At 34.0% G+C, this 12600-nt stretch overlaps 1 protein-coding gene across 1 annotated transcript; it reads left to right on the plus strand.

Moving 5' to 3' along the window:
- The first annotated feature begins 3057 nt into the window (after positions 1 to 3057).
- LOC142622646 (endo-1,4-beta-xylanase 1-like) lies at positions 3058 to 8291 on the plus strand. Its single transcript, XM_075796165.1, has 8 exons — positions 3058 to 3273; positions 3391 to 3444; positions 4047 to 4414; positions 4495 to 4654; positions 4891 to 5243; positions 5572 to 5749; positions 5857 to 6393; positions 6951 to 8291. The coding sequence occupies exons 1-8, from the start codon at positions 3190 to 3192 to the stop codon at positions 8064 to 8066; spliced, it is 2850 nt and encodes a 949-aa protein (XP_075652280.1). The 5' UTR covers positions 3058 to 3189; the 3' UTR covers positions 8067 to 8291.
- The last annotated feature ends 4309 nt before the right edge of the window (positions 8292 to 12600 follow it).

Raw genomic sequence — 12600 nt, forward strand, 5'->3', positions numbered from 1 at the left:
GTCCTTTAATGAAAAGGGTTGCTAGGCTGAACGTACTTGGGCTCTTTTGTGCTCAAGCAGATTCAATAACATTAGTATTAATAATGGTGGGCTTTGGGTAAATGGAACAAGGCTTAACATACTCAAACATGGGCCATGGGACATGCCTCAGACTTGTAGTCAAAGGCCCCTCCTGAACTCAGTGGATTCATTATCCATACCTCTTGGAGTAGGAGGTCAGTGCTTTGGAAAATAAATTATTGTCTTTGACAATTAATCTAGAGTCCGATGGCAGAAATTTATGTGATTGTTTTTTTTTTGGTAAACTAATTTGTGTGAATTCACATAAGGGGACTGGTTTCTATACACTAGGGTTGCTTTATGTTAAATTAGAAAAAGATGGGCAAATTATAGGTACCATGTGATGATGTATACTCTTAAATCATTGAGCTATTATGTGTTTTATTTTGTGATACTTATCTTTCCTGTGGTTAATTTCGCAAGACATTTTTATGAATTTTTATCAGATTTTAATGATTGTGGAGAGTGCCAACATCACATACTAAGAAAGAATTAGCAAAAAAGACTATTATACTTTAATGCTAGAGAGAACATCAGCCGTTTAAGATGACAAACTTATCACAATCCCACAATTACTTGTACATCATAAGGGTAGAGCAGTCTCTCTCTCTCTCTCTCTCTCTCTATGAAAATTAATGGAAATGCTTCAAGAAGCTAAACACAAGAAAGGGAATTGTTAGAAGAAAAAGCACATGGTGGACTTTTTGGGGACATCTAGATAATGAACTCAATGGACTTGAAGGATGTGCCGTAAATTTAGAAATCTTAAGTTTCATCCACCACACTATGGTTCATATAATTATGGGCAGGGTGTGGAATAGCATGACCAAAAGTTTGGAACACCACTTACTTTTATATTTATATATATATATATATATATATATATATATATATATATTTTTTTTTTTTTTGAATGGGGCAAACCTTATTGGACTGGCAACGTTGTCAAGCTATTTGGACTTTTTTCGGCTTGGGTGTCTGATTTTCACATTGGGCTTGGATTATTGTAGCCCATAATCATCAAACAGAAACTTGTTCTTCTTGTATTAGTTTCTTTTTGACTTTCAGATATTATCCTGCCCATCAAAAGGTCCAAATGTCCTTGTTCCTCTCTTGTTTTATCTTCTATGCTTTTGGATCTTATAACAGAATGAATCTTGCAACAAAAATTGTTCATTCAGTGGTACTTTGAAGCCTTGAGAGAAGGCTGCAAGATTATTTTAACACTCTGAAAGCCTATCTTGAACAATGTGTACTTTGAACATTCTCTTTGAATTATCTGTTGTCCCAGGAAGACTAATAATAAATTAGGTACTTTGAACATTCTTCTTTAAATTAATTGTTTGTATTATTTTTCAAACATTGATAATCCCAATTTGATTTAGAAAATCTGTCATCTTATTGAACTGCACATGCTTGCGAATGGTTATTATATTCCTTTTCTCCAATTTACAGTGTTTTGATGTATTCCAAAGTAATGTTTTGGGAAACGTTTAACCATTCCAGCAACACATGGCATTTTATGAGTAGATTTGGAAGTTGTGTTTGTTTTGGGAAAATGCTCATCAAGTGAATGCTGAAAGTTTACACTAAGATTGACAAGGATGACTTGGATAATAGCTGTTGCTAACAAAACTTAAGTACAATTTCTTAAGTGTTATACTTTAAGTTTCTAATTAAATTCAATCATTTGGTTGCATTGACTAATAAATCACATGGTTGAATTTAATTATCACGAAAAAAAAAACATTGTTTACCATTGTATTCAGCCATAAAATTGAATTTAATTGCGAAACTTAAGGAATAATACTTAAAGGAAAAAAAAAACTGTATGATGCCAATAGGCTACCCTATTATGAATGTCAAGGCTGGGGGGCATCAACGACTTATGCAACAGGATGGATTGTTGGTTGACAGTAAAATTCAGGCCAAGTAATCTGGGTCATGTAACCTCCTTGAATGTGGTGCTCCACTGATTGAAATTGCTCTTCTAGGTACCCAAGTTTGAATGTATGTAGTAGAAGACTAGAAGTGTAGGACCATACCCTCACTAGATCTTTCCAAATAACGAGTTTCAAGGCCTGGACCAAGGTTGCTTGTTCTGTCTCAATAAAATATGGATTCGGTGGTCAAACATAGGCCACAACAAATTGAAAGGTCCTAGAAGTAACTAAGGATCCACCGCAAGAGTAAAGAGTAATCCTAGGACAATGATTACTTCACCATTTTAGTGATTAGAACACAATTATTTTTATATAAAATTTTAGCTTCATATGACAACTCTTTTTAATTAGGCTAAAACACCAATTAGTTTATGATGTAGACATAGACCAAACCTTAATCTTTTATTTAACTATCAAAAATTAGTTGAGTCAATATTTAATTATCTTAGCTGAAAGAATTATTACGTGGAAACGTTAAAGCTGTTCTCAATTTTTTGTTTAAAAAAAAATTTAAATAGTGATACTAAATATAATTTATGCCATAATAATAATAAATATAATTTTTAATTATTTTTACGGCATATCAATTTTTAACTCACCCTGACCGTGAAAACTCAATTAGTTCACTTCTCAGGGCAGGATACAAAAAGTCCGAATAGTAATAGCTAATAGGTATCAAAAGTATGCTTTGGCAAAACCTTAAATACATACTGAAAAGCCATCTTCACCTAATCCTCAAGAATCTGAAAGACACATTGACTTGTAATCGAAGGCATTCAAAACAAATACATATCTATTTACATTAACAGAAACAAATTGAACAAGCTTCTACTCCAATTCAAGCATTCCAATCTGCAAGCCAAAGCAAAACTCTTAGAAGTCATTGGAGCCTTAGCCTTACCCTTACCTTAACCCATTTAATAATTTCTCAAAACATATATAGTATTTTCTTGGGATTAAAGGTGTCGTTTCGTTATTTTAGGTATTACAGTTGTAGATCTTGTTGTTTGGATTAAACCCAGACAAGGGAACAAAACCAAAGCCTAAGGCTTTTGGTTTTTTTTTTTTTTTTAAATTTTACAGAAGTGGGCTTCTCTGATTGGCTGGTTTAAGATGTGGGGTGGGCCCACACTATCGTAGACTTCACTTTCACTCACAAAATTTGGGACACTGCTAAGCCTATATAATGAGAAGGGTCTCTGCTTGCTGCTTCATAAGCCTATTTTCCAGGACTAATCAAAAACACAAGGACAAGGACAAGCTCACTCAGGTACTCTTTTTTCTGTGCCTTTTTACTCTTCTTATACAAAAGGAAACTGCCTATGTATGCTGGTACATAATTCTCTAATAAAATCTGGATTTTGCTTGGTTTTTTGTGTTGGCCTAGAGAACCAGAGAAGCTATGGAGAACCCCATGTACAATGCAGGCAACAATGTGGAGGTACGGGTTTGTTAATTTGTGAGAGGTTTTATTTTGATTGCATTTGCGTTTTCTTCGATTTTTTAAAATAATTTTTAAAATTTTCATAATTTTACGTGATTTTTATTGTTAACTTAATAGACCATTGTAGTAAAGTTACCAAATTTATGTGTTAGACTTGATGGCATTGCCATTTTCTACTTTTGTGGACCAACTGGGCATACGATTTTGTTTCAAGAAATCAATTCTGTGTCTTTGATTATTAATCAAGTGAGAAATTGCCCAAAAACTGGAGAGAGAGATAAAGGGAAGTCAAAGAAGGAAAAGAAAGAAAAGGAAAGAAAGACTGCAAAGTGCAAACAATATAATGGTAAAAGTTAGAGGAGTTATAGCAATTGCAGAAAACCTCTTGAATGGAGTCACATTCCCAAGTCTTAGAAAGTATTTTATGTGACATGGTATTTCCCCTCGTTATTGCAAATGATATTTTATCATCAGCTAAGCTCATACCCTAATTTCTTTACACTTTAGAAAGCAAAAGTACTTTATATTAATTCGATGAAGCAGTTTCAGGGCTGAAGAAGCTCCCAATTTAACATCCTGACTACTGCTTTCCCTAACAGATTGCAGTACAAAACGCAAATGACTCAAACCATGGTTGTGCTACTAATATCGTACTAAACCACGACTTCTCTGAAGGGCTGCATTTGTGGCATCCCAACAATTGTGATGGCTTTGTGGTATCAGCTGAGTCAGCTCACCCAGAAGGAACTTCAGAAAAGTTGGGTGGTAATTATGCAGTTGTTTCAAATCGCAAGGAATGCTGGCAGGGCTTGGAACAAGATATCACAGCCAGGGTTTCCCCGGGTTCCACTTATGCAGTTTCTGCCCGTGTTGGAGTATCAGGGCCTCTTCAGGGATCCACTGATGTCCTGGCAACATTGAAACTAGAAAACCGAGGTTCAGGGACTAGCTATTTGTTCATTGGAAGGTAATGGATACTGTAATTCACAATATTTTCTTTCCACTTTAAGGAAAAGGAAACATTCTAACCACATTTATGACATACAGAGCTTCTGTGTCTAAGGAGAAGTGGGAGAAGTTGGAAGGCACATTCTCATTGCCAGCTATGCCTGACCGGGTTGTATTTTATTTCGAAGGGCCTTCTCCTGGAGTTGATATTCTTATAGAATCAGTAGTGATCACCTGTTCCAGTCCAAGTGAATGTGAGGTAATTATACTTTTTGACCTTTTTAGCTCAGTTCATTTTCAGTCAAAGGACTTTGGTGAAAGCTGAGATACATATAATTATAGAAGTATCTATTGATATAAAGAGTATATATGAAGTGTCATTACTTAACCGTGGTTTGAAAGTTATTCCTATTTAGTTTCAATACCCAAAATCTATTTTTCAAGAAGTTAGTACCAATTAATTTGTGATATGCTTTTTTTATTTGAACATCAAAGAGTGTAAGCCAGAGATGCTTTGCTGCTGGAGATGAGAATGTCATCCTAAACCCCAACTTTGAGGATGGCCTGAACAATTGGTCTGGAAGAGGCTGCAAGATTGTTTTACATGATTCTATGGCAGATGGGAAAATAGTCCCACTGTCTGGAAAGTATTTTGCATCTGCAACAGAGCGCACACAGAACTGGAATGGTATTCAGCAGGAGATCACAGGAAAAGTGCAGCGAAAGCTTGCTTATGATGTTACTGCTGTTGTTCGGATATTTGGTAACAATGTCACTAATTCTGATGTGCGAGTGACTTTGTGGGTGCAAACACCAAACCTTCGTGAACAGTATATAGGCGTTGCCAAGTTAGTTCTTTTTCTCCATTTTCGTTTCCATATTGTGAAAACTTCCATGAATCCACATGACATCTGTGAAAACAGCATTCTCCCATGTTAATTTCCCATGCGTGCATGCGCATGTGTTTGAACATATGTATTTATAGCTCCATGACACATTCCTGAAAGTCTTGAGATATCCCATATAGGCACTTGTGGTTACATGTCTTCTGTTTTTGCTTTTTTTTTCTTCATTTAAAAAAAAAAATTCCGGTTACCCTGAATTGGCAACATACTTAACATGGACATATTCCTTCACTTTGAAAATATTCACAATGGATGCTGCTTTTTTCTGTAGTGCTCAAGCAACAGACAAGGATTGGGTACAGTTGCAGGGGAAGTTCCTTTTAAATGGCTCTCCATCCAAAGTAGTCGTATATGTTGAAGGTCCACCTTCGGGCACTGATATCCTTCTCAACAGTTTAATTGTAAAGCATGCAGAGAAAACCCCACCTTCACCTCCCCCAGTTATTGAGGTTGGTTGACTAAGGATTTAGCCTTTGAAAATTATCTATATATGCATCTTGAAGTTGAGGCTCGTGTTCTAACTTTTAAGCATTCAATTATTGGTTTTTGTTTCTAGAATCCTGCCTTTGGAGTAAATATAATTCAAAATAGCAGTCTAAGTGATGGCACCAATGGGTGGTTTCCCCTTGGTAATTGCACTTTGAACGTTGCTACTGGTTCACCACATATTCTTCCACCAATGGCAAGAGAATCACTTGGACCTCATGAACCTTTAAGTGGTCGCTATATCCTTGTGACCAATCGCACACAGACTTGGATGGGTCCTGCTCAGATGATCACAGATAAAGTAAAACTTTTTTTGACATACCAAGTATCTGGTTGGGTTCGAATTGGTTCTGGAGCTAGTGGTCCACAAAATGTGAATGTTGCACTAGGTGTGGACAGTCAGTGGGTTAATGGAGGACAAGTTGAGGTTAATGGTGATGGATGGCATGAAATTGGTGGTTCCTTCAGAATTGAGAAGCAACCTTCCAAGGTTATGGTTTATGTTCAAGGTCCATCTCCTGGTGTTGACTTAATGGTTGCTGGAGTTCAGATTTTTCCTGTTGATCGACAGGCAAGGTTTAGATATCTACGGAGGCAGACTGATCAGGTAATTTCTAGTTTTGATTTATATGATATTTGATCAATTTCAGATAAGCAGAACTGTAAATTGGAAAACGCTGGTAAAGCTTTTGGTCTGGCTTTCAACTTAACCGGTTAGGTTACTGCTAGGACTGCTAAACAAAACCAGTAACATTTTTATAAACACGCTCATTTGATTTCGGCCATCATTGTAGATAAAACATCCTATACATTTTCTTAGGTTGCACTTGCTACTCTTGATATATATAGTCACTATAGTATTTGGACCATCAGTAATATGATACAGTTACAGTTACCAATCTGACATTTCTCTTAAATTTCACTAAACTTTTTCTACTAGAATAATAAGTTGTCTTATTTGTTTTGTAAGCATCATCTATTTGCCTCAATGATTGATGATTATCAATACATTATGTGCTCAAGCATATTTAATTTGAGCTAGCTAGCCTAATGAGTTGAGTTTTCTAACCCATTTATATAAGCGGTGAACTGATTTTCTTCCAACATTGAGGGATCCCTTCTCCCAAGATTAATCTGGAATACTTCTCATTTGCTGGAATGCAGAACCGTAAGCGTGATGTCATCCTAAAATTCTCAGGAGTGGATTCAAGCACTTTGCTTGGCACAATGGTGTTAGTCAAACAAACGCAAAACACTTTTCCTTTGGGGTCATGTATGAGCAGAACAAACATTGATAATGAAGATTTTGTTGATTTCTTTACAAAAAATTTCAATTGGGCTGTCTTTGGCAATGAGTTGAAGTGGTACTGGACAGAACCACAGCAGGGAAATTTCAACTACCAGGATGCTGATGAGATGTTGGCCTTGTGTAAAAGCCACAACATACAGACTAGAGGTCATTGTATCTTCTGGGAAGTGATCAACACAGTCCAATCATGGGTCCAATCACTGAACAAAAATGACTTGATGACAGCTGTCCAAAATCGCCTAACAGGTCTTCTCACACGCTACAAGGGGAAATTCATGCACTATGATGTTAACAATGAGATGCTGCATGGTTCATTCTATCAAGATAGACTAGGTAAGGATATCCGAGCAAACATGTTCAAGACTGCACACCAACTAGATCCATCTGCCCTCCTGTTCGTGAATGATTATCACGTTGAGGATGGATGTGACCCCAGATCATCTCCAGAAAAGTACATTCAACATATTCTTGATTTGCAAGAGCAAGGTGCACCTGTTGGAGGCATTGGAATACAAGGGCACATAGACAGTCCAGTCGGGCCTATTGTTTGTTCAGCTTTGGATAAATTGGGTATTCTTGGTCTTCCAATCTGGTTTACAGAGCTTGATGTGTCTTCCATTAATGAATATGTTAGAGGGGACGATTTGGAAGTGACGCTTAGGGAAGCTTTTGCCCATCCTGCAGTAGATGGTATAATGCTATGGGGATTCTGGGAGTTGTTTATGAGCCGGAACAATTCACATCTAGTAAATGCAGAGGGTGACATTAATGAAGCTGGTAAAAGATACCTTGCTCTTAGAAAAGAGTGGCTATCTCATGCACATGGGCATATTGATGACCAAGGACAGTTCCAGTTTAGAGGCTTCCATGGAACATACACTTTGGAAATTATTAATTCCTCCAAGAAGGTTTCAAAGACATTTGTTGTTGACAATGGTGACTTGCCACTGGTGGTTCCCATAGATTTATAAGTTTGCTGCTTCAACCAATAATAAGGTACATATTTCATCATGAGTTACACATTGTAAAAATTCATGTGAAAAAATAAAAAGGCAAATATGTTTGTGAATTTGTGGGATTACATTCACATATTGTGTATACAAAAAAGAAAAAGATTTCATATACGTTGGTTTGTGGTTGTAAAATTCTGTAAAAAAGAAAAGCAATAAAGATATCTTGTTGGTTGTGATATTAAACTGTCTCTCTTTTGTTGGACAATAATTTCTTCTCTACTTAAATAGGTGTACCACGACTAGCATCCTATTTTTCATCTTGTCTATATGGATAATAGAACGGTGGTATATACATGGAAAGTGTCCTTTCCTCCTACAATAATCAGGGTTAAATTGTATATATGGTCCTTAACCTTATTTTAAAATCATCGTTATACTTTAAAATGTTTCAAAATAGTCCTTACCATCATTTAATTGATGAGAAATATTGACATAACAAACATAGTTCATGAAATTATGATTGCTGTGATTATGCGAAGCCTAAAGCGTGACATGGATTCTATTTGTTATGTTAGCAATTTTCATTCGTTAGATGACATTACGAATCTTCTTTAAACTATATTGAAAGTATAGGAACTAAAGGGAAGCCTTTTAATGTATAAAAATGATCTGAAACACAAGTCAAAGGTTGAGGAACAAATTTCCACCAATAAAAGAATGGAAGTTGAGTAAACCAAGTTAAGGTGAAGCACTAAACTGCAGTGCCACAATTTTCCTCTTGTACTCACAGACCGCTGCTGGGCTTCAAAACCAGATTTTCAATATAGTTTAAAGAAGATTCGTAATGTCATCTAACGAATGAAAATTGCTAACATAACAAATAGAATCCATGTCACGCTTTAGGCTGAACCATTTGAGTGGCTTAAGTGGGCCCAACTCAGATTCATATCTTAAGAGGCAAAATAGGTTCTCAAATACAATGACAAAAATCGTTGATGGCACAAAGCCCATAACTTTGATTCTGAAACCTCTGAATTGTTGTTCCTATGCCATCATCTGTTCAAACAAATCAAACCTCTAAATCAATTTGGAGGAAATATTCATGTGTGCTTTTAATTATGACCTATTTAATAGTCATATGATTATAAAATTAATGATCTTATGAATCCTCACTTAATGGATTGAGAAAGATTCCTTAAATTTGATCTGGAAAAAAAAAAAAAAAACCCTTCTAGAATATCATATGATTATAAAATAAGACATCAACCAAGCCAGGCTTGAAGAAAGGTTTGGACAAAAGTTAGATATTTTAAATACTCAATGTCATCAAGAGTTTTGTAACTTAGCGATATTATCTAGTTCTTTTTATAAAGAATTTCGGTTTGAACCTCCTCTCCTATTTTGTAAGAAATGATAGCGATATCACTAATGCATGTTGTTGTCCCAACCAATAAGAATAAAAATTTGTTAAAGCTTAAGCTGCTTTTGCACCGTCCCACTAATTACTCATGATTATACAACGTACTGTTTGAAGAAATGGAGGTCCAGATATTAATAACAAGTCTTAAGAATAAAGCCCTAGTATTAAATTCTGCCTCATACTCGGGCTGAGAGGCTAGTTATCTGGATCCTTCTCATCTACTGGTAAATAAAAGAGCCCAATAGTCCCATTGTAGCATTTTTATGCGGATGGGCTTGACCAATCAGGGCATTGAATGCTAGGGCCTTCTCTTTATTTGGATAAGAACTTATCATGCCCAAAAGAGATTTCCCAGCCATGTCAAGAAAATTGAATCTAGTAGATCTGGATCCAGGAGAGGAGAAGAAATATAAAGGAAAAATGATCTTTCAAATTGATGCATCAACTTTTAAAGAAAATTAAAAAGTAATAAAAAATTATTTATTATATTGTAGATGTAACACAAAGCACATATGTTGCCACGTCATTTAGTATTTTTTTTAGGAATAAAATTCGTAAACTTTTAGCATTTCTCAAAAAACAAAATAAGACAAAAAGAAAAGTGTTGCTGCAAAGCATACTATTTTAGAGGGAGGAATGACCCTAGGGCCTGAGCTATAATTGTCATTTGTCAATACTAGATCAAAATATTAAGAAATTTCGTTGGACTGACCTTGAGCCTATAGAATTGAAGTGTATTGCAAGGAAGAAGGAATATATAATTATATATAGATCATTCCTACAAATGGATGGTTTTATTGAGACAAAGTTATTATGGGAGTTGAAGTATTCGTTTTGATGTGAAACTTAGTACTTTTTTTTATATAAAAAAAAAAAGGATAAAAATGCATTTTGAAAAAGCATCAACCTCATTACTTTTCTGAGATGTCCTTTTTAGTTTATAATTTTTTGCAAAAAGTGCCCTTAATTCTAGGTTAGAAATCAATCACCCATAAATCAGTAACAAACTGTTGTTTGAACTCAAACAGTGTGAAAGTTAATTACATTTTTATTAAAAATATACAGTGTGAAAGCAAAGAAATGACAAATTAAACGATTAAATCCTTGGAAAAATCAACAATTCACTAGGAAATAGAGAAACTCTGAAAATGTTATCTTATTTTTAGTTTTACAATTAGCTTGAAGACTTTATAAAACTCAATTTTCAAGTAAAAATACTCGTAAAGTAATCCTTTTTTAATACACTGTTATGACTCTAATTTAACTTTATAGCCAAAAAACAAACAAAGAACAAGATGAAGGAGAAGGAGAGACTATTTTAACTAGAAGAATCTTAAAAACGCATAGAATCAAGCTATTATTCTCTTTCTAATCAAGTTTTTTTTTAATTTATATATATATCTATATATATATATAAATAATGAACATGAATGTATAAAATTATAAATTAAGTGTGGAATGAAATTATCTTGTCGTATAACTGGTCTACATTAATTAGCTTAGGATTCTACTATCATATCAAATTTTTTTTTTGATAATACTATCATATCAATTAGAATCTGGAGTTCTCAACTTGTCATAGCCTACAACTAACCAAAGAAAAAAAGAACCCAGGTAGCTAGCTAGGTCGCTACGATACATCATGTCAAGATATATATAGTAATAGCCCATATCAAAAGTCCCTTCCGTTTAAGCCCCAACACACTGAACTTAAATGTGAGATCAACGTCAAATATTTGTAATAGGCTAATAATAGATATCAAGAGTGAAGACCTTTCCAATATCATAGTAATTATTATATGGATTTTGTTAATGTGTGCCTTAAGGGCATACAATAATTAATTATTTTTAAAATTTTCTTTTGAAAAATTGAAAAAATTGTCAATACTTTTTCAATTTTCAAATAAATGTTTCCAAAAATACTTTCGAGAAAATATTTCCAAAAATATATGTCTTAACCGTACCATTATTATATTATTTTGGATGATATGATCAACTCTACCTACATACAATATTATAATCAACAAAAGTCCTCACGCATAGCACATCCTTTAACAAACAATAATAAGTCTAGTGATTGAGTTTGAGTTGATGGAATATTACAAAAATTACAACAATAATATTTTTATTCATTCTTGATGTTAAGGTGAAATGTTGTGATTAATACATAATAAAATAAGGTCAATAATTGATTGGTATAAAATTAATGTTGCTAACTAACTCCTACTAAACTATTTTCTCGCTGAATAAGGGGCATGTATTACCCAAACCAATTAATATTTTGGTAGAGTTAAGTAATGTGTTTAAGTTTAGTGAGAGTGTTTGTTTCTAAAAAAAAAAATACTAGCATCTTGGCCTGATAATTAAAAAAATAATTATTGTGAAACAAATTCTATAAAGTCAAATCCTTTTGAATCTACCAAAAAGTTTTTTTTTTAAAAATTATATCCCTAATATTACTCTATAATTAAGTAGGTCTTAAGTTAATTCAATTTCTAAGGTCTCTTGGTGTTGAGTATGGAATTTATTTGAATCTTGTCTAAAAATTATGAAAAACCTTCTAATTTCTGTCATGATCTAATAATAAATGATAATTATTATGAAGCATATTTCACAAATTGTAAATTTTACGTGGGTTGTATACACTCAGTGCACAAAACTCTCATTTTTGTAAGATTTAAGAGAGGTCATAACACACAGCCTTATGCCTAATTTTTTGGAAATATTAATTCTTAAACTTGAGGTTTCTGTCTTTCACTTTCGATGGAAGGCACTTATCATCACTACATTTGTTTAAGGACACAATAATTTATACATTTAGGACTGTAAATGAACCAAGTTGTTCATAAACAGCTTGGGCTTAGTTCGATAAAAAACTCGTTCATGTTTGTTTATTTATAAACAAGTCAAGGCTGAGCTCTAGTTTTAGGCTTATTTAATAAACAAGCCAAGCCCGAGTAAAAAATATTGTTCATGAACAAGCTCGTGAACACCAAGGCTCAATATAAAGGTAACAAAACAAGTTAAGTTTAAGCTTATTTATGAGTTTGGTAATGAAATTGATATGAGCTTGACAAGTAAACTCATATCTTTTTAAGACTTTAATTAATTATAAGTTGAGATCACTCATCC

This window comes from Castanea sativa, chromosome 1 (genome assembly GCF_040712315.1).
Source record: "Castanea sativa cultivar Marrone di Chiusa Pesio chromosome 1, ASM4071231v1".
In the NCBI taxonomy this organism is placed as follows: Eukaryota; Viridiplantae; Streptophyta; class Magnoliopsida; order Fagales; family Fagaceae; genus Castanea; species Castanea sativa.